This window comes from Peromyscus eremicus, chromosome 1, assembly GCF_949786415.1.
Source record: "Peromyscus eremicus chromosome 1, PerEre_H2_v1, whole genome shotgun sequence".
Lineage (NCBI taxonomy): Eukaryota > Metazoa > Chordata > Mammalia > Rodentia > Cricetidae > Peromyscus > Peromyscus eremicus.
Genome location: NC_081416.1, coordinates 92459280 through 92478472, shown reverse-complemented (window position 1 = coordinate 92478472; position 19193 = coordinate 92459280). Strand labels below are relative to the sequence as shown.

The 19193-nt window shown below is 44.8% G+C and overlaps 3 protein-coding genes and 2 non-coding genes across 13 annotated transcripts in view; 3 read left to right on the top strand and 2 right to left on the bottom strand.

Annotated features, from left to right (window-relative positions):
• Trim66 (tripartite motif containing 66) overlaps positions 1 to 3897 on the bottom strand; it is a 76066-nt gene extending 72169 nt beyond the window's left edge. Inside the window, exon 1 of one of the 2 annotated variants that reach the window (XM_059269108.1) lies at positions 3777 to 3897. In XM_059269108.1, the coding sequence (XP_059125091.1) occupies positions 3777 to 3782 (6 nt within the window). In that variant the 5' untranslated portion in view covers positions 3783 to 3897. Of the gene's footprint in view, positions 1 to 3121; positions 3225 to 3776 lie in introns of those variants that run through there. The other variant, XM_059269104.1, reaches the window with a different exon arrangement.
• Positions 3898 to 6090: 2193 nt separating this feature from the next.
• Positions 6091 to 8653, top strand: Rpl27a (ribosomal protein L27a). 2 transcript variants are annotated; one of them, XM_059251557.1, is made up of 5 exons: positions 6091 to 6153; positions 6510 to 6573; positions 6922 to 6997; positions 7530 to 7704; positions 8481 to 8653. In XM_059251557.1, the coding sequence occupies exons 1-5, from the start codon at positions 6151 to 6153 to the stop codon at positions 8607 to 8609; spliced, it is 447 nt and encodes a 148-aa protein (XP_059107540.1). In that variant the 5' UTR covers positions 6091 to 6150; the 3' UTR covers positions 8610 to 8653. The 2 variants fall into 2 exon arrangements, with proteins under 2 accessions (XP_059107540.1, XP_059107543.1); XM_059251560.1 differs by lacking the exon at positions 6091 to 6153 and having other exon boundaries at positions 6906 to 6997.
• On the top strand, positions 7154 to 7283 carry LOC131903206 (small nucleolar RNA SNORA3/SNORA45 family). Its single transcript, XR_009377451.1, has one exon. It is a non-coding gene; the product is annotated as a small nucleolar RNA SNORA3/SNORA45 family (small nucleolar RNA).
• On the top strand, positions 8235 to 8365 carry LOC131903203 (small nucleolar RNA SNORA3/SNORA45 family). Its single transcript, XR_009377450.1, has one exon. It is a non-coding gene; the product is annotated as a small nucleolar RNA SNORA3/SNORA45 family (small nucleolar RNA).
• Positions 8654 to 14414: 5761 nt separating the features above from the next.
• Positions 14415 to 19193, bottom strand: part of Dennd2b (DENN domain containing 2B) — a 192730-nt gene continuing 187951 nt past the window's right edge. For all 7 annotated transcript variants that reach the window (XM_059269034.1, XM_059269044.1, XM_059269050.1 and 4 more), the window contains 6 exons: positions 18984 to 19161; positions 18709 to 18750; positions 17510 to 17621; positions 16848 to 17087; positions 15606 to 15692; positions 14415 to 15160 (listed from right to left, as the gene is read on the bottom strand). In XM_059269034.1, coding sequence (XP_059125017.1) covers positions 15126 to 15160; positions 15606 to 15692; positions 16848 to 17087; positions 17510 to 17621; positions 18709 to 18750; positions 18984 to 19161 — 694 coding nt within the window. In that variant the 3' untranslated portion in view covers positions 14415 to 15125. The remainder of the gene's footprint in view (positions 15161 to 15605; positions 15693 to 16847; positions 17088 to 17509; positions 17622 to 18708; positions 18751 to 18983; positions 19162 to 19193) is intronic.

Genomic DNA, 19193 nt, shown 5'->3' with positions numbered 1-19193 from the left:
ATCTAGGTGTTTATTTGCCCTTTAAGACAGAGGAACGGCTCAGTGGGTAAAGTCATTGCTATGCAAGCATGAAGGCCTGAATTGAAATCTCCAGAACACATGTAAAAGCTGGGCAGGGAGGTCTTGGCCAATAACCCCAGTGCTGGGAGGCAGAGCCGGGCAGAGCTGGGAGCTCACTGGCTAACTCAAAAAAGGAGGTGGAGAAGCGACTGAGGAAACACACACACAGTCATACACAGAAAGCAAATGTCAGCACCTATTTCAGTCATCTATCAATGTAACCTGAAATAATAACATTACAAAAGGGTGTCTTAGTTTGGGTTTCTATTGCTGTGAAGACACCATGACCACGACAACTCTTATAAAGGAAGATATTTAATTGAGGCTGGCTTACAGTTTCAGAGCTTCAGTCCATTATCGTCATGGCGGGAAATATGGCAGTGTGCAGGCAGACATGGTGCTGGAGAGGAGCTGAGAGTTCCCCAGGCACCAGCAAGAAACATTAGTGGGAATACACACTCTGCTAGACTGCAGAGCACACATTTTTCATTTGATTGCTGTCTGTCTTAGAGACAACTCTGCAGTCCCAGTCCTAGAGCAAGACTTGGTCCTCTTTGTTCACTATTCTATCTTCCCCTGAGCACCTGGCATCTATGTATAGTGTCAGGACAGAGCACACACCCAATCAATACTTGTTAAACCAACGACTGAATGAATAATACTTAATTTTTTTCATTCAAAGATTAGAAAAACACATTCAAGGAGACCATGCCCTTTCTTCAATAGAATTCAGCTAGTGAAAACAGAGCAGGGAATGAAACGAAATGAAACCACGCTTCTGTGTTCGCAGTAATTGAATCCTGTGAAATTAAATTAAAACCTAACTATTTAAGCCTCTCTTGTTTGGACTATTTGATAAACTGGTCTCTAAGATATGAGAATTCTCTTCACAGTTTACTTTTGTGGATTTGAATGGCAGAGTTTTCTATCCCAGCTTCCGACAAGCTTGTAGGGATGTATTTGTCAGGTAGTACAATAAGATTTAAAAACAAACTCAGTTCAACATGGGAAGGAAAGGTGACTAGTAATCAGTAATCCTCAAAATGGCTTTTGTTTGGTTTTTGCCTTGTGCTTTAGAAAACTCCACCTGTTAAGCCTATGGATTTCCCCCTAAATACTATATATCCAAAACCACTGAAAGGGCAAACCAAAGCTCTGAGCATCAACAAGTTGAAAAAGAATTAGAAACTGTACATACTGTTGATGTACAAATTGGTACAATCCATCTAAAAAACAGCAACATAAAATCAATCCCAAAAATGTTCATACCCTATACTCCAGTAATCTCTCTCTTAGGATTTTATTCTAAACAAGTTATTGGTCAAAAGAATAAAGTTCAGCCGGGTGGTGGTAGCGCATGCCTTTAATACCAGCACTCGGGAGGCAGAGCCAGGCGGATCTTTGTGATTTCAAGGCCAGCCTGGGCTACCAAGTGAGTTCCAGGACAGGCGCAAAGCTACACAGAGAAACCCTGTCTCAAAAAAAAAAAAAAAAAAAAAAAAAAAAAAGGAATAAAGTTAATTATACAAAATGTTCAGTGCAGCTTTGTCTCTAGCAACAAATATAGTAAGAACCAAAACACAAAAACAAAATACACAAGAAAATAGCTTAGAACATTATAGCACACACTGAAGGCAAATTCCTCTTCAGCTGTTGAAAACAAATCTGCAAGGCTGAGGTTGCAGCTCAATGCTTATCTAGAATGCTCAAGGCACTGGGGTCAGTTCCTAGCACCAGGAGAAATAAGATGAACAAATCCTCCTTACTGGGCAATGGTACAGAAAACGTCAAGGAATTAAATAAAATGCAGACTACAAAAGGATTAACATAGGGTGAGTGGAGATGGCTTAGTGGTCAAGGGTGTCTGCTGTGAAAGCCTGAGGGCCGGAGTCTGACTCCCTAGCACCCACAAATTAACAAAAGCTATAAATGGCCATGCATGCCTATAACCCAAGTGTTGGGGGATGAAGATGCGTGAATCCCAGGAGCTCAATGGCCAGCCAAGCCTAGTCAAAACTTCAAGCTCCAGGTCCAGTAAAAGACCTGTCTCAAGAGACTATGGCAGAGAGCAAAAGAAGACACCTATAGGTAAACTACTCCTCTGAGCTCCATGTATGTGTGGTATACACCCCTACACACATACATGCACACACACACATACATACATACACACACACACACACACACACACACACACACACACACATGCACAGATTAACATACTGTGATCATCACCTCTGCAGGCAGCTATGTTTTCATGTAACCATGACCTGAAAAATGATATAAAGCTTTGTGAGGTAGTATGATTTGAGATGTCTATACTTTTAAGAATTCCTTTTAATGTTATATTTTTCCTATTACATATACATTTTCAAACTCCTTATAGAATAAAACTATACTTCTCACATTAAAAAAAAAGTGACAGACCCTGGCTCTCCCTACTTTGAATTAATAGTAGTCTCTCTCTCTCTCTCTCTCTCTCTCTCTCTCTCTCTCTCTCTCTCTCTCTCTCTCTCGTCTCACGATGTAGCCTTGACTGGCCCTGAAGGGATCCTCATGTCTTTGCCTCCCCAGTACTGGGACTAAAGACCTGTGGTATATGCCAGGCTAGTAGTCTCTTTTCCAAATGTCCAATTAAAGATGAAAAAAGACAAGGCTTGGGGCTGTAGAGATGCCTCAGTGCTTAAGAGAATGGGCTGCTCTTCCAGAGGATCAGGGTTCAGTTGCCAGTGCCCTCACTGGGGTGCTCACAACCACCTGGAACTCCAGTTCCAGGGAAATCCAGTGTCTCCATTTGGCCTCAGCAGATACCTGCACACGTCATCTGCTCACACAGACAATCATACATACACATAAATAAGAACAGATCTAACAAAAGATGATGATGACTGCAGAGACAACAGATCTGAAGTGTTCATACTTCGAAGAAGAATAGCTGTTGTCTGAAATACAAAGGAAAATCAGGAACCCAGCGAGGTGACAAAGAGAAAGAGGCCACCGGGGCACTCTTTCAGATGACAGTGTGTTCCCAAGACCACGTGGAGAGAGGTCTGAGATTTACCTGGCTCACCAGGTGACTGCTGCCTGGCATCATCTCCCTTCGCTTCATTTCACAAGTATTTTCTGAGCCCTGACCCTCTCCAGTAGCTCAAATGCCTGCGATGTCACAAGGCTGTGCTGGACTTCATAGAATTGTCACAAAGGGCAATTCTCATGGGTCACATTCAAGGTCATGTCCCATCTTCCCGGTGGGGAGTGAGAGGTGACCTAATATCTTAACCTCTGGCTGCTATTCAACTTTGCAGATACAGAACTGAGCCTTTTCCGTTTGTCACGCTGGTAAACCTGAAGCTGACTTTGCTGAACAAGCACAGGAGCCATGAGTCAACCAGTCACCCTGTGAGGAAGAAAGGGATCTGTCTAGAAAAACCACAGCTGGACAAATTCCCAAAATACTCCCTCTAGAGAGCAAACTATCACTAAGATTATTAGGAGAGTACAGAAGCCAACAGTGAGTCCTAGACTCACTCAGGAGGGGTTCTGTTCAGCCAGGTGTCCCTAGGAGAGGATGTAGCTTCTCTATAACCAAAGAACTTGGCAAACTATTCAGAAACAGGATTCTACCTCTGCCCTTTGCCCTGACTTGAGCCTTGATCCAGGGCCCATTAAAGTTCACTTGATGTTACTTTCCATTCCCAAGGCTCTTCCCAGCTTACCTCCATTGACAGGTCATTTTCCCAGTGGTAATTTCTAAGTAATTTGGCTCTTCACTTGCACACTTATCAGACAGTGGAAAGTCTCTTCTTAGATCTTGATCCCTGCTCTCAAACCCCTCCTTCTGCTGGTTACAGGCAGTATATGATTAATGCCTGTGAGACGAGGGAGAGATGATCATAATGTTGTGAGGTCAGAAAGGCAGTGGTCACTGAGGTAAAAACAGGGGATCTGGAGAGAGAAAGGTTAAGTCTAGGCCCAGGCTCTGTCTCTTATCAACTATATAACCTTTGACAAGTCATATAATTCTTCTGTGTCTTTTGTCTCATGCATACAATGAAGCTAACAGTCCTGAATCCTCAGGCCAATACATTTTGTAAATTTCAAAGCACTCTGAAGATGTTGGGGCTAATACCATTGTGCCTGGAGTGCTATTGGAGATAGCAGAATCTTAGAGTACATGCATAAATCTCAGAACATGGGAAGTTGGGACTGGAAAATCCAAATTTTAAGTTTAGGGAAATCATGACTGGTACTGGAAAGCTAGCTACCTATGGCTAGTGAAGACATGGGTAGTTCTAAATAGTTGTCTTTATACTCACAGATAGGAATAGTCCTCAGCCCTCCTCAAGGAAACATTTCTTTGCAACAGGCAAAGAGAGACTGATCACAACCAATCAAAACGTAGAGTTGTGGAGTCCAGTTCCTCTGGATACATCTGTAAAACAACTCCTATACCTACAGCTCAGGGACCATTGCAGAAGAGGGACAGAAAGGTTGTTAAGGGCCAGAGAGCAGAGGCTTTGCTATGAGTGTTTCCCAAGAATGTCAGGTGTACCCATAAAGTCTCACCAATATGCCTGCCTAAACAGGAGCTGAACAAGGACAACAGGTGTGCTATTACAGTCCAAGTGAGAAAGTTATAGATCATCATGCCTATCAAGCCTTTTAAGAGTGTAATTCCAGAAGCCAGGAGGCCCAAGCAGGCCAGCCTTGGCTACACAGTAAGACCCTGTCTCAAAACAAGCAAATAAAAAATAATCTTGAGGAAATGGTGTAGCTAAAGCCAAACTGCCTGAATTGTAATGTATTAAACAGTGGACAAGAGCCAGGTGGTGGGGGGATACATGCCTTTAATCCCAGCACTTGGGAGGCAGAGGCAGGCAGATCTCTCTGAGCTCGAGACCAGCCTGTCTACAAAGTGAGTTCCAGGACAGTCAGGGCTACACAGTGAAACCCTGTCTCAAAAAACAAACAAAAGGCACACACACACACACACACACACACACACAACCCAAACAAACCAACAACAATAACACTGAAGAAGAAGCTAGCAAATGGACAAGATTTCCATTGCATGTTCTGCTTTTGAGGAGCGTGTTTTAAAAAAGGAAAAGGAAAGGGTCCTAATAGGGAATCTTTTTTTTTTTTTTTTTTTTTGGTTTTTCAAGACAGGGTTTCTCTGTGTAGTTTTGGTCCCTGTCCTGTAGCCAGGCTGGCCTCGAACACACAGAGATCCGCCTGCTTCTGCCTCCCGAGTGCTGGGATTAAAGGCGTGTACGACCACCGCCCAGCTAGAATATTCTTTAACAGATCAAGACAAAAAAAAAAAAAATTAACAGACTTAAGGGATAGGTACACTCAGGGCATTTGGGGGCACTTCCTTGAACCCTTGAAGGATTTGGGTTCAACTGGGAAGACAAATGTAACTTGGTAAGAAAGAGAGTTACATGCGCCGGGCGGTGGTGGCGCATGCCTTTAATCCCAGCACTCGGGAGGCAGAGGCAGGCGGATCGCTGTGAGTTCGAGGCCAGCCTGGTCTACAGAGTGAGTTCCAGGACAGGCACCAAAACTACACAGAGGAACCCTGTCTCGAAAAACCAAAAAAAAAAAAAAAAAAAAAAAAAAAAAGAAAGAGAGAGAGAATTACATGCAAGATTGTGTGTGGTGGTTCAAGGAACCAACCAACAAAACAGGTCCAAGAAGACCCACAGCGGAACTGCATGTATCAGGAGCACACTGAGCTGGGAACCTCGGGTCCAAGTGACTAAGAGTATAGCGGCCAGGTTCTGAAGAAAATTTAAATGTGGTGTTTATGTTTCACAGCGGCCAGGCGTCAGCAACCAACAAAACCCGAAGAGAACAAGGTAATTTGAACACGCCGGCCCTATGGCGCCGCTCGCTCCGGTAGCTCGGAGTGACGAGAGCCACCATGCCACCCAACCCTCCCGTACGGGACGGGCGCCGGAAGCCGGTGACGTCAAGCCCCGCCCGATACCAGCCTCCTGGCCGGAAATGAGGCATTGGTCCCGCCCCCACGCCTGCTAACCTCGCGAGACTTCGCGGGTGTCGCCCTCTTTCCGTTCTGCTGCCGCCATGGTAGGTCTTCCTTTCTTGGCCTCCGCTTCCTCGCGGCGGTTCGGAGCTCTACCTCCCTACCTCTCAGCTGCTTGCCCCGATCTTAGCGCGTCTTCGTAGCAGCGCGTAGCCTGCGGGGCGGGATGGCACGCGTGGGTCTGGGGCGAGGATCCTGGGGCCGCGTGTTCCAGCCGGGGTTCGGATCGCTGAGACACGCGGGCCTGGGCGTCCGGGCGCCGTCCCAGTCGGTAACCTCAACCTTGCTGAATGCTCCAGAAGGCAAGTCCTTGATTGCAGGCACAATAAAGGCAACAGGCGTTGCTCACCCCTGACTCCCCTTTCCATAGGCCTAACAACTGCACTGTTTTCCCATACAGCCATCCAGACTGAGGAAGACCCGGAAACTCCGGGGCCACGTGAGCCACGGCCACGGCCGCATCGGTAAGTGTGGGCCTCCTCTCATGGTAGGCCTTTGTTTGCGCTGTTTTTTGGGTACTTACTTGGGAAATAAACAGCAGTGAGTCGAGGAAGACATTTGTTGCCACTCAGATGGAACAGCAGCTTCCCTATTTGAAGACCCTCTAATCCAGTTTAAGATAATTTTATGTTGGTAGTGGAGTGAAACATAAACACAGAGCACTGTGATGGTGGAATGCCAAAAAGCTTTCTTTTATCCTTGAGACTTGGACAATCATGCTTAAAAATGGATTGTAGACTGAGAACAAAAAAGGCAGGGGCACGTGACCACCTAGAGACTGCTGATAGCCATGTAGCTTTGCATGCCTGCAGGTAAACACCGCAAGCACCCAGGAGGCCGCGGTAACGCTGGAGGCATGCATCACCACAGGATCAACTTCGACAAATAGTGAGTGTTTCTTGGAGGTGGGTTTTAACTGGCAGCAGCGGCTTTGGAGGTAGGGGCAGAAGGGATAACCTGGAACAGCTTCCCTGCGGAAGTCGGTTTCATGACGTTGGTTATTGCCAGCTTTAGCAAGTAAACGCTTGATTTGAAATGAGTCTGTCCGAGGCTAGAGTCACGCTCAGGTATTGGTTGTTGCCTTAGTGTGCTAGAGTCCTCGAAGAATAACTGCTGACCTTATTCACTGGCTGTGGACTTTCTGGCACAGTCAGTCACCAGGTTAGTGACATGCATCAGATTCGAGGTTGGGTTGGCTTTATCCAGCCATTACAGGATGCCCTTTAGGTAACCTCTTAAGGGGATGCTAGTGAATGGTATGACTTCTTCAGAGACTTACGATTTAGCTAAAAGTTTATATCAGGTGTCTGCTATGTCAAAATTTACAACAGGGAAAATTTACACTGGAGTAGAAAGAGATAACTACTAAGATCAGCTTGCTTGGAGTGAGGCTCTGAAGATGGTTGCTCTCCCTTCCCAGTCATCCAGGTTACTTTGGGAAAGTTGGTATGAGACATTACCACTTAAAGAGGAACCAGAGCTTCTGTCCGACTGTCAACCTGGATAAATTGTGGACACTGGTCAGTGAGCAGACACGCGTCAATGCTGCAAAGAACAAGACTGGAGCTGCTCCCATCATTGATGTTGTGCGATCAGTGAGTGAATTTTAATCCACCTTGTCTCCTCTGGAGCCAAACTTTTATATATATATTTGGCCATTACCGATTAGAGAATCCACATGTTAGTAGAACTGTTGCAGGGAATTGAATTGGTCCCAAATAGAACTCTTCCCCTTCCCTTTGATCCCCACATGGGGATTGTGAGTTCAGAGAACACACCCATCAAGTATTTGCTTTCATTTCTAACAAGAATATTAGAGTATTGCTTTCAGCAAATAAGTTTCAGTACAGTTATGCTGATGCTACCAGGTTTCCTTTTTAATTTAACTTGAGCTGTATAGTTGGTTCAGAATGGTCTTAGGGCACAGCTTGGCCCTTGCAGTTTAACTAAGTCCCAGTGTTACTTCAAGGCCCTATATTGTCTATAAAAAGAATGTGCCCGCCCCCCATTATTGCTTAAGTGCAGAGACCCAGATCATAGGCTGGTAACTAATTCCATTCCCAGCCTATTTAGTGATCCACATTTAGTAGAGGTAACTGGTAGGGACTGGGGAGGTATTTATTTAGCCGAGACTAGAGTCACATCCTGACATGGTGCTTGTCCTGGTGTGCTAGAGTTCTCGAAGAGAATCTGCTGGTCTTGATTCACTGGTAGGGGTCTTCAGTGTCCCTGTTAGTGCCCAGATCAGAAACATGTCCTACCAGGGGCCACGCATGATAATGCATGTTTTAATTCCAGCATTATGGAAATGTGTTGGTGGATCTCTATGAGGCCATTGTAGTGTATTAAGAATCTTTTTGTCTTCGTCTAGGGCTACTACAAAGTTCTGGGGAAGGGAAAGCTCCCTAAGCAGCCTGTCATCGTGAAAGCCAAATTTTTCAGCAGAAGAGCTGAAGAGAAGATAAAGGGTGTTGGAGGTGCCTGTGTCCTGGTGGCTTGAAGCCACCCAGGGAGGTTAATTAAATGCTAACATTTTCCAAGTGGTCTGAGTGTAAGTTCTTGAGTTCCATTTCTGTACATCTTTGTCAGTATGCTGGGACCTGCCTAACAAACAGGTCCTAGGAAGAGGTGAGGTATGGACTCCATATAGTCACAGTGTGGTAGACATAAGTAGTCCAACCTCACAATCTCTGTGTGTGTGTGTGTGTGTGTGTACACGCAAGTGGATTGGATCCCAGCAGTTGTAAATTCATATGTTCCTATGTATGCTATATGGGTCTTGCTATTCAAAGAATTGATAACATCATTACTTTCAGCCCAAAATGTATCACAAAGAAAAATCTTACATGAGCGTGGCAGCACATTCCTTAATCCCAGCATTCTGGAGGCAGGTGGGTCTTTTGGGTTCAAGGTCAGCCTGCTCTGTAGAGTTCATGATAGCTACATAATAGAAATAGCCTATCTCAAAAAAAAAAAAAAATCCCAAGGACTAGAAATCAGGTTGGGTTAATTTTCTGAAAATCTGAAGTTCTGCAGTCTAGATTATTGCCAACAGTTTCCTGGCTTTTTTTTTTTTTTTTTTTTTAAAGTTTGCTACAATGGCTAGGTAGCTCAGGACTGGGCTACTAGGAGGCTTAGAGCAGGGCCAAGAAAATAGGGTGGGAAGGAAGAGTTTAAGACTCTGAAATAGAAAAACAAAATGGGATGGAACTTGATTACTGAGTTGGGAGTGGTGCTAACTGGACAGACTGGCATGGAAAACTGGGGAAGAGGACTTTGGGCTCCAGTCTCAACTCTGGTATCCAGGGAGCATAATTACCTGCAAGTATGATACTCTTTTAGATTTAGTGGCAATGGTTTCAGCTGCTTTTACTCAGTGTACACCCAGGAGTTTGTCATTTTACAAAAGGGATCAAAGGCTGAAAATTCAGTCAGAATAAATGCTATTTCAATTTCAAGGCTTTAAAAAAATAGCACTACACATTTCAGTTTAGTGTGGAAGGTAAAAGCTGTTCAGAAACAATACAACCTGTGCTAAGCATGAAGTTTTGAGTATGGTCTTGGTTTTATGTGGTGACCAGACAAAAGGTACTCAGTAGCAAAAAACTGAAGCTATGACTGATGTGAAGAACTGAGCTATTCAGCTTGTTGGCATACTTCTGAAGGGGGAATTGGCACTGCTGCCCATAATTTCTGTGGGGTGCATGCAGAAGTTAGAGCTCTCAACTTGAAGTTGGCACAGAGCTTCCATTGGTACATGTCTCTTATCACCTAATGACGGGGTCTGAACCAGGCCTCACCTTTTAAAAGTTTCGGGTGTATATGGTTTATGCCATCATACTATAAATTTATTAATTTATAAATCTATAGATAATGTTTAGTTTGCACCGTAGTTTGTAAAAGGCTGTCAGAACTGGCCAAATTAAAGTACATGTACTTTCCTGTTGGTACTAGTCCAAGAGCTGTAGACCTCTGGTATCTTTAAGCCATCTCTGCTGGAGATGTCCTCCTACAGAGGCAGGACCCAGAGCTCAGGCCCCCTCACTGTCTCAACCACTGCAGCACTTTGCCCATCCAGGAAGTGTCGCAAGTACCGTTTTCCTCTAGTTCAATAAGCTTCCTGCAGGCAGAAGACAATGGCTTACTGTGTGGCATAAGTGAAGTCTCAACTATCCAAAAGATGAAAGCGCTTATGTTCAGAGTACTTTGGACTTAAAAAAGCAAAATTGTCTATACTTGTAAAAACTGGGAGTAAAGGAGATAGTGTATGCCCAGCTGCTTCAGTAACTAGGTGCATACTGCATATTAAGATACAAGTTGGGAGGGAAACTTGATAGGGAAAGGGTGTCAGAAGCTTATCAACGATGGACATAGGTTCTCTTGGTTTATAGAAAAATTCAAGTCTAGGAGCATAAACACTAACAGTGATGGTGTATGTCACCCCTGGTAAGAATGTGTTAAAGTGGCATGTGTATGATGGGGTGCATATGCATGTGGAAGTCAGGACAATTTTGTAGTCTTGTTCCACTTGTACATGAGTTCCTAGAATTAATTCAAATCATCGGGATTGCATAGGGAGTGGATTGCATTTTTACTTGCTGGGCAATCTGGCCAGCTCATCTTTTTCCACTTTTAAGTCACTATTTGTGTAACTCATTTGAGGGTTAACAAAAATGGTCTAATTCCATAGAGCAATGCGAACCAAAGTTTGAATGCTGTTTTCTAAATTCCTTCAAAACAGGAAGAGGGCAGCTTTAGAACTAAAAAGAAAAAAAAGCAAACAGTAGGAGGGAAAACTGACCTGGCTGGCATGAGTTCCATGCCCTGGGTTTCCACAGAGTGGAAGGACAAGAAGCTTGCTATGGGACCTAAACTAAGAAAAGCAATGAGGGAGTTAGCTGGTGAAGTGCTTACACAGAAAGTGCATGTTTTTATTCTTTTCTGAGACAGCATTTCTCTGGGCTGGCCCTGAACTTTGCCTGCCTCTTTTTCCTGAGTGCTGGGATTTTAAAGGTAGGTGCCACCACACCTGGAGTTCTACATTTTTAAAAAGTTAAAAGACATGGAAATATGAAGTGGAAATAAATACTTTAACCTCTGAAAATATACTAAGACAGTTAACTTAGGTTGATGTAAAAGACAGGAGTGAGGGAGGGGCCACAGGCATTGGCAGAATGGTCACTAAGGTATACCATAGAAATAGTTATCTTACCATAGTGAAGGCCATACCTGAAGACAGGGAGCTGAGGTTATAATGTACCACATGAAGTATAAGGGAGAGCAGGTAAAGCTAGACTATTTTGGGCTGGAGAGATGGCTCAGAGGTTAAGAGCACTGACTGCTCTTCCAGAGGTCCTGAGTTCAATTCCCAGGAATCACATGGTTACTCAAAACCATCTATAGTGAGATGTGCTTCCCTCTTCTGGCCACAGTCATACATGCAGGCTGAATATACATAATTTTTTTAGGCTAGAATATCTCTTACTGCAATGATATCTAAAAGCTAGATCCTACCCTGTCCACATGGTAAAGCCTTTATTTTTTCTCATTTGAGTCAGCTTGTGCCATTCTCTTTCCTCGTTTGTTCATTTAAATTTCTGTGGAATTCCTGATTCTTTTGGCAAGGATCTATAACTTGAACAATGCTGGGGATTGTGCCTAGCAAGTACCCTTATCACTAAACTATAATCTGTTGTGTGATACTTTGATACTGATGCTCCCAAGACTGCCAAAATTTGCTTTGAATCAGGGTGGCGCTAGCTACTAACTGACCAAAATTAACTATAGAGGTTTTGAGGACAGATAGTAGGGCAGAGCTTAGAGAAGGTCTCGGCTCTTTTGGGTGGAGGAACATTGGGGGTGTGTGTGTCACAGGTTGCTTTGCTTCCGCTTCTCTGATCATTCAGATTCTTACCCTGATGTCTGACTCCCCAGTTTTAGTTAATTAGTAAACGATCTTTGATCTCAAAACATTCCCTTTACAAATCATAGTTTCTAAAGAGCCTACCAGAGCATGGTTATTTAATGAACAAAATAGAACATTGCAAATAGCTAGTAGTGCAGACTACTCTGCATTTTAGAAATTGACATACATTGCAGGAGACAGGGCCACGGACCTCTCCCCAAACCCCATTTTTGATCTTGAGATGGTCTCATGTAGCCCAGGCTAGCTTTTAATTCATTATATGCCCAAGAATTCATCACAGGTGTATGTCAGCGGGCCTGGCTAGCCAAGAGCCTTAATTCAATAAAGACAGTTGTACATGGTGTTGTGCATGGTTATTAAGTTTTGAAATGAACAAGTGTCTCCACTTCATGTAAAAAGCCAGGTGTGGTATATGTCTATAATCCCAGCACTAGGGAGATAGACACAGGGAGTATTTGGGCTCACTGACTAGCCAGGCTCGACGAATCAGTAAGCTTAAGGTTCATTTCAGAACCTTAATCAGTGACAACTATTCAGTAGGATCTGTAACATTTGTCTATGTAACCATCACAGTAATTCTATGTACAGGTTTTAGGCATGTGGCTTGTAGCTCCTAGTGTACATATTTAAACACAAGTAAATACCAAAACACTTCTATATTACAGTAAGATTTGTATAAGTCATGTTAGCTATGAGTTTCACGTGATAGTAAAATGTTGCTGTTAAAAGAGTTGGATTTGAGCCGGGTGGTGGTGGTGAGTTTGATACCAGTGTGGTCTACAGAGTGAGTTCCAGGACAGTTTAGGCTGTTAACACAGAGAAATCCTGTCTCAGAAAAGAAAAAAAAGACAGCCTGGTCTACAGAGTAAGTTCCAGGACAGGCTCAAAGCTACAGAGAAACCCTGTCTCAAAAAGCCAAAAAAAAAAGAAAGAAGAAAAAAGAATTGGATCTGATAATCTGCTAGGATTGAGAATCCTTGAATTAGGGAATCCAGATTGTGTGTGAAATCAGAACCTGGAGAGCCTTCAGTACATTCCACCAGCCCCACACCAGGCTTGCTGCATGGTCCACCCCAAACCATCAGGCACCAATGTGGGATTTTCTGAATTTAGATGAGTGCTTCAGCTCCAGGTTATGCTTATCCTTGGAGGCCAGAAGGGCACTGGATCCTCTGGAGCTGGTTACAGATCCTTTTGAGCCACCATGTGGGTATTGAGATTTGAACCTGAATCCTCTGAAGAACAGCCAGTGCTCTTACCTGCTGAGTCATTGCTCCAGCCCTAAAATGCACTATATTTTAAAAATAAAAGTTTCAGAACTTAACGAAGTTTACACCTCCAGTTTGCAGTCTGATTATATAGTCTGGAGGTTCTTTGGGCACACATCAAAGAGGGAGGAAATGGGAGTGGGGACAGGCAGACAGCAAATGCACCTTTGGGGAACTGGGTGTTTTTCCTAAGGAATTTACTGTGTCAGGAAGCTCAGGCTGAGCTAACAGCTGAGGACTAGAGGTGACTACACCCAACTATGAATTTTCTGGTTATACTCTCTTGGCCTCATTTGGAAACCCACACTTGTGGCCACAATTTTTCCCCCTTTTTTTCTTGACAGAGAGCCAACTATGTAGGAGGCTTTTTCAGAAGATAATCTTGCCTTCTCAGAAGACAAACCCTCCACATACTTTCTAAGGCAAGTAGCAGGTTGTACCCATGGACAGGCTGGGGCCTGCACAGGCATCAGTGAAAAGAAGTGAGGATGTAAAGAAACCACGATGGGATTGTCTCATTTAGACAGGCTAGGGTGCAAGGACAGGGAATGTTACAGTTCATAGCCTGCCAAACCCAGTGTTATAACGTGTCTCTTAGGATTCAAGGTCTCTACAAAGACCTTGATGGGTAGGAAACCTAAGTAAAGCCACTTTGTTCCCTAACCTGCTTTCCTTCCTCTTCCGTAGGATGTAGCTGAACTCTCTGTATGCATACTTAGGGTGCTAATGGAAGAAACTTCAGAGTGACATGGAGGAGTCATTGGCAGTGGGTGAGGGTTGAATCCAAGCCCAGTGTTAGCAGTACTTGGGCTGCTAACTGTCCACTGTCAGGCTACCCAATAATGTCACTTAATTTTGATACCTAAGGGCAAAGAGCATTCATTCCATCACTGGAAACAGCCAAGTGAGCAGTGGGCTACCAAAGAAGGAAGCTGAAAGAGAACTGTGACAGATGTATTCTACTTTGAGAACTCAAGTTCAGGGATGGCCAGTAACCCACATGAAATCAATCCCTCTACCAACTGCCCAACTCCCTGTACGACAGTGTTTCATCCAGATTTACCTGTTTTGGAGAAAACTCTAGATAATGAAACCAAAGAACATATGGGACTCTTGGGCACAAATAATGTACAGTTTATTGAGAACATCTGTGGATGGTGGAAGGAAGAATGCCCTGTACCGCATCATGGCCACCACTGACTGGGAGCTGTGCTTCCCATGACTTCACTGACCATGTCAGAAGGTGGAAGGAACAAGAGAGGACCAGGCCCAAGTACCTGGCTCTACATTGCAAGTAGGGGCAGAGTGGTCCTTGCCTTTCAGAAACAGAGGCTTGGGGGATAGGAAACTACTAAGAAGATAGAAACTCTAGGATTAAAAACACAAAATAGTCTTCTTGTACATAATTAAGACAGCACCTGCTCTCCAGGCCTGAGACTGGCAGCAGGGGCCTCAGGCAGGCAGGCCGGAAGCCTTCAGGAAACATCAGTGGTTTGGCTGAGACAGTCAGCTGCACATACTTGGCCAGTCACCAGCACCCAGCAAGACTCCATCCATGCTCAGACAAGGCAGGAAAGCACCCGGCCCTTTGGGAATATACAAATCTTTACCAGATTCTCTTTGCGTGTTACAAAAACAGTTAAGAAAGCTTACAGCAGATTATTTACAAACAGTATCCTGGGATATGGCAGGAAGGCAGAGGTGGACTGGCTTGGAGGTGCGGTCTGTAGGGGCAGAGTGGTCACAACAGCCCATGGGGTCCCAGGCTAGGCCCTCTCCCCAGGCTCTGCAAAGCACTAAACTCTGCTACTGGGAAAGGCATTTAATTCTTCTTGTGGAGGAACTTCATCTTGTTGCCTGTGGGCCAGAGACAGCAAAGGTGAGAATGTTTGATGACACCCCTTCCAACCTCCATGCCTTCTTGCCTCCCTTCCTCTCTTTGCAAAAGGACTAGTTAGACAGACTGGAGTGACAGCTCTGGTAACGTAGGGGAAACACTACTTTAGGATACTGAGATCAGCCACTGAGACTTTGGGAAAAACCTGCATCTCTGGCTTTGGTTTCTTTTTAAAAAGTCCTGAGATCACACTGGCTGAGCTCCCTGAAGGACTGGGACCCTGTAGGACTGGCACTCTGGCATTGAAATTTCTAGACATTACAAGAACAAAGATAGCTATCACTCATGGCTCACATGTGAATAAAAGGGAGGCATGTACTAAAAACCAACTCATGGGTGCATAGATTCACAGTATTTTAGGGGACAGCTCTCCCTGACTATCTCCATCAGTAATAAGTAACTTACCCAACCCACGGAGAAACTTGTTCATCCCGCTCTGCTCAGTGTCAGGGAGCTCTTCTAGATACTGCTCCACTCGCTGCTCGAAGAGGCCTGAGAGAAAAGAACAGCAGGTATGAGGGAAAGAACAATGGAGACATGAATGTATGATGAACCACGCAGTGGAGGTGCAAGAGGGAAAAGGCAGACATCTAGTCTAATGTCTGGTGGGAACATCATATCAGAACTCTGGCTGGTTCACTACAATGATTACGAATGACATCTCACAGGTGTTCACTACTGAGAACAAGAAGTCTTCCACAGCCTGACTCCCACCTCTGCCCATGCCTGATGGTGCACTGCAGTAAAGCTGCTCTGTGCTTCAGAATGGCCCCTGTGTGGAAACCTCTACCTTCTTTTAGATTGCTCCACCATGCTATTCCAAAAAGCTTTGTTAAGCTAAATGGTTAACAAGTGGGAAAAAGAAACAGGTTAGATGTAAAGCTCTTGATGAGATAAGGAAGACCCAGTTGGCTGGTATAATATTCAGAGGCAGGATAACCAGCAGCTTTAAATGGAACCACCAGCAACCCAAGGCAGATGGCCCAGGCCTTTCCAAGGGACTTCACAACTCCTGGGTCCTCAGAAGCCTGCCTTTTTCTTTTTTGAGATGGCTGCATGCAGCCCACACTGGTCCTAAACTCAATATATAGCTGAAGAGGACCTTGAACTCTTGCCTCTACCTCCCAAGTACTAGGTTTCCAGACATGGCTACCACACCCAGCTGGGCATGTCTTGTGAAGGTTTACTGGGACAAAAAAGTATAGAGTTCCAAGTCAGTTGTAGTATTGCACATCTGTAACCCCCAAACAAGGGAGCCTAAGACAGTAAGATTCTTTAGGGTTCAAGACCAGCCAGGCTCTTTTCTCAAAAACAAACAAAAAATAGCCGGGGATATTGATGCACATTTTTAATCCCAGCACTCGAGAGGCAGAGGTAGGTAGATCTCTGAGTTCAAGGCCAGACTTGTCTATAGAGCGAGTTCCAGGACAGCCAGAGCTACACAGAGAAACCCTGTCTCAAAATAATAATAATAATAATAATAATAATAATAATAATAATAATAATAATGAAAAAGAACTAATTTACAAGTTTCTATCAGAAGAAAAGTGCAGTTAGGAGGTCTGGCCCTTGATGCCCTACAAGGCCTAGTTATTCTGAGTTCTGAAGAAGGCCTACAGCTCCCCATCCCAGTGCCTGTGGCCTTACCCTTTGCCCGGCACTTTCTTAGCTCCCGGTCTTGGATGAAGCCAGCAAACATCTGAGACTCCATAAAAACCTCAAGAAAACGGCGGATGCTTTTAGAGGCCACAGACTTTCGGAAGGCCTCTCGCTGAAAGGCCCTTTCCCCCTTCTCACTGTGTGTCAGGAAGAGGGAGTAGTGCCCCACAGTCTCCACAAAGAACCGGATAAACACTTCTGATACCAGTCCATTGAGGGTATTACATTCTAGAAGGGAAAAGAAAAATCATTGATATTTAAGTCAAGATCCTGTAAGACCATCTCCAATCTCCTGCTTTCATCTCTTCCCAACAAACTACTAACCAACCCACACACTGTCCTTGTTATCTAGCCCATGAGCTCCTGGAGGTCAGAAACTGCTCTAAACATAGAAGTTGACAAATACTTCTTAGAAATTGGAGACCAAATCACCACCTTTTCCACATCCCTCAAACATGAGGAAGGTCCCTACACCTCCTGCAATAGCTTGAAACAAGGCCTAAGAGAGAGGACTGGCTCGTTTCCTGTGGTGCCCTGTCTTGGGGCAGATGCAGTTCTTACACCTAAGCTTCATCAGCCAGAAAGAGGCCAGTGCATAGAACAGGATCCTAGGCCTGTGAAGCCCAGACTCAGAAGGGTTCTGCCCTTACCATCATCGGAGTCACTGTCAGAATCCTGGGAGATCAGCTCATTCTTCCTCTCCAGAGCCTGCTCCAGAGCGGCTTGTAACTTCCTAGGTAACAATGTGTCTTCATCATCCATCTGCAGAAGGAAAAGACAGCAAGGATGACCACAGCTCACACTGATGACCACTGACTGTGTGCTAGGCCCTGGTTCACAGCTCAGAAAGGTAACCTTACTTCTAATAGCATTGACATTATCATTCTCATTTTATCATGAGGGCACTGAAGCACAGAAAGGTTAGAAACTTGCCTAAATTTACACAGATTAAAGAGCAGCCAATTCACTGCACACTGTGGTTTGGACCAACCAGAAATTCCTACTCCATTTCCCTGATTCTTCTATTTCTGCCCCACGTGGGAAGTATAGTGAACTTGGAGCAGGGAAACTGGCCTAGCCTGTATCTCAGGTCTGACACTGGGCTGCCGTTCTCTACTCTATATTCTGGTGCAGTAGCTGTATCGTGGTGCCTTACACTTGAGAGTCCTTAGCTCTGTCAGTCAAGTGTAGTAGACTCTCTGTTCCCAGAGGGGACATGATAGGTTATGCTCCTTTTTGGACAGCAGAGAAGATTCCATGACTAACGAAGGCTTTTTGCAGCAGACAATGACTGTAAACCTTTATATTACAAAGCACATTTCAGTGGTGTTTATAATCCCCAGAATATCTCTAGAAGTATTATCTGATAAAAGCATTAGCTCAGGGAAACTTGGAGGCCTGTTTTCTTTTTCAAGACCATGTGCTCAAACACACCGAGACCCTTTCTCAAAAGAAAGAAAAACAAAACAAAACAAAAAAAAAAAAACATGACCCACAAAGCCTAGAGGTGAGTCTTTGAACTTTGAGGTCCTATTCTTTGCACACTGCTACCCAGAAAAACTGGGTGTGGTGATACATGCCTATAATCCCAGCACCCAAGAGGAGAACCATCACCAATTCCAGGCCAGCCAAAGCTGCATAGTGAGATGGTATCTAAGAAAAACCAGCAAAAACTAGAAAGGCAGACCCCACTGAGGTTAAGGGTTCTCCAATCAGCTTCTTTCCACCCCTGTCTATTCTGTGAGTTTGAAATCCAGAGCTCAAAAAGCAGGCTGACTGGTGACTGAGTTATTAGTGCCTGCGTGCCTGCACTAGGGCAGATCCAGGTTCTGTAGCGTGCTGCTCTTACCTGTCGGATGAATCGGTCAGATCCCAGATTCACCATCAGTGCCTGAGAAAGAGTCAGAGGCAGTGGATCGGGGACTGAGTCTTGCAATGCCCTTTGCCAGGCCTCCAGACCTCCCAAGTTCCCAGGGACAGATGACAGGAAAGAATCAGCCAGAGATAAACCTCCCAGAAGAAAGGACAGAAGGTGTCTGAAGACCAGAGGCCTGAGGCAAGAAGATCCCAACAGTCTTTCTCTTTTCCTCCCCCAGCCCCCAGCTGGATCCCCAGATGGCCTACCTCTTCCACTGGTAGCTCCTTTAGTTTGGGAAGGGAGCTGGAGAGCAGGCCAACCAGGAAAGGAGTGGGACAGCAGACAATGTCAATCATGGAGGCTGGGAGGACAGGAATGAAGGTGTGCTGCCAGGAGAAGGGGTAGAGCAAGGCCACCACCGCGTGAGAGCAGCTGGACAGGGTACTGATGGACAGATAGAGAGACGGCACCTGAGC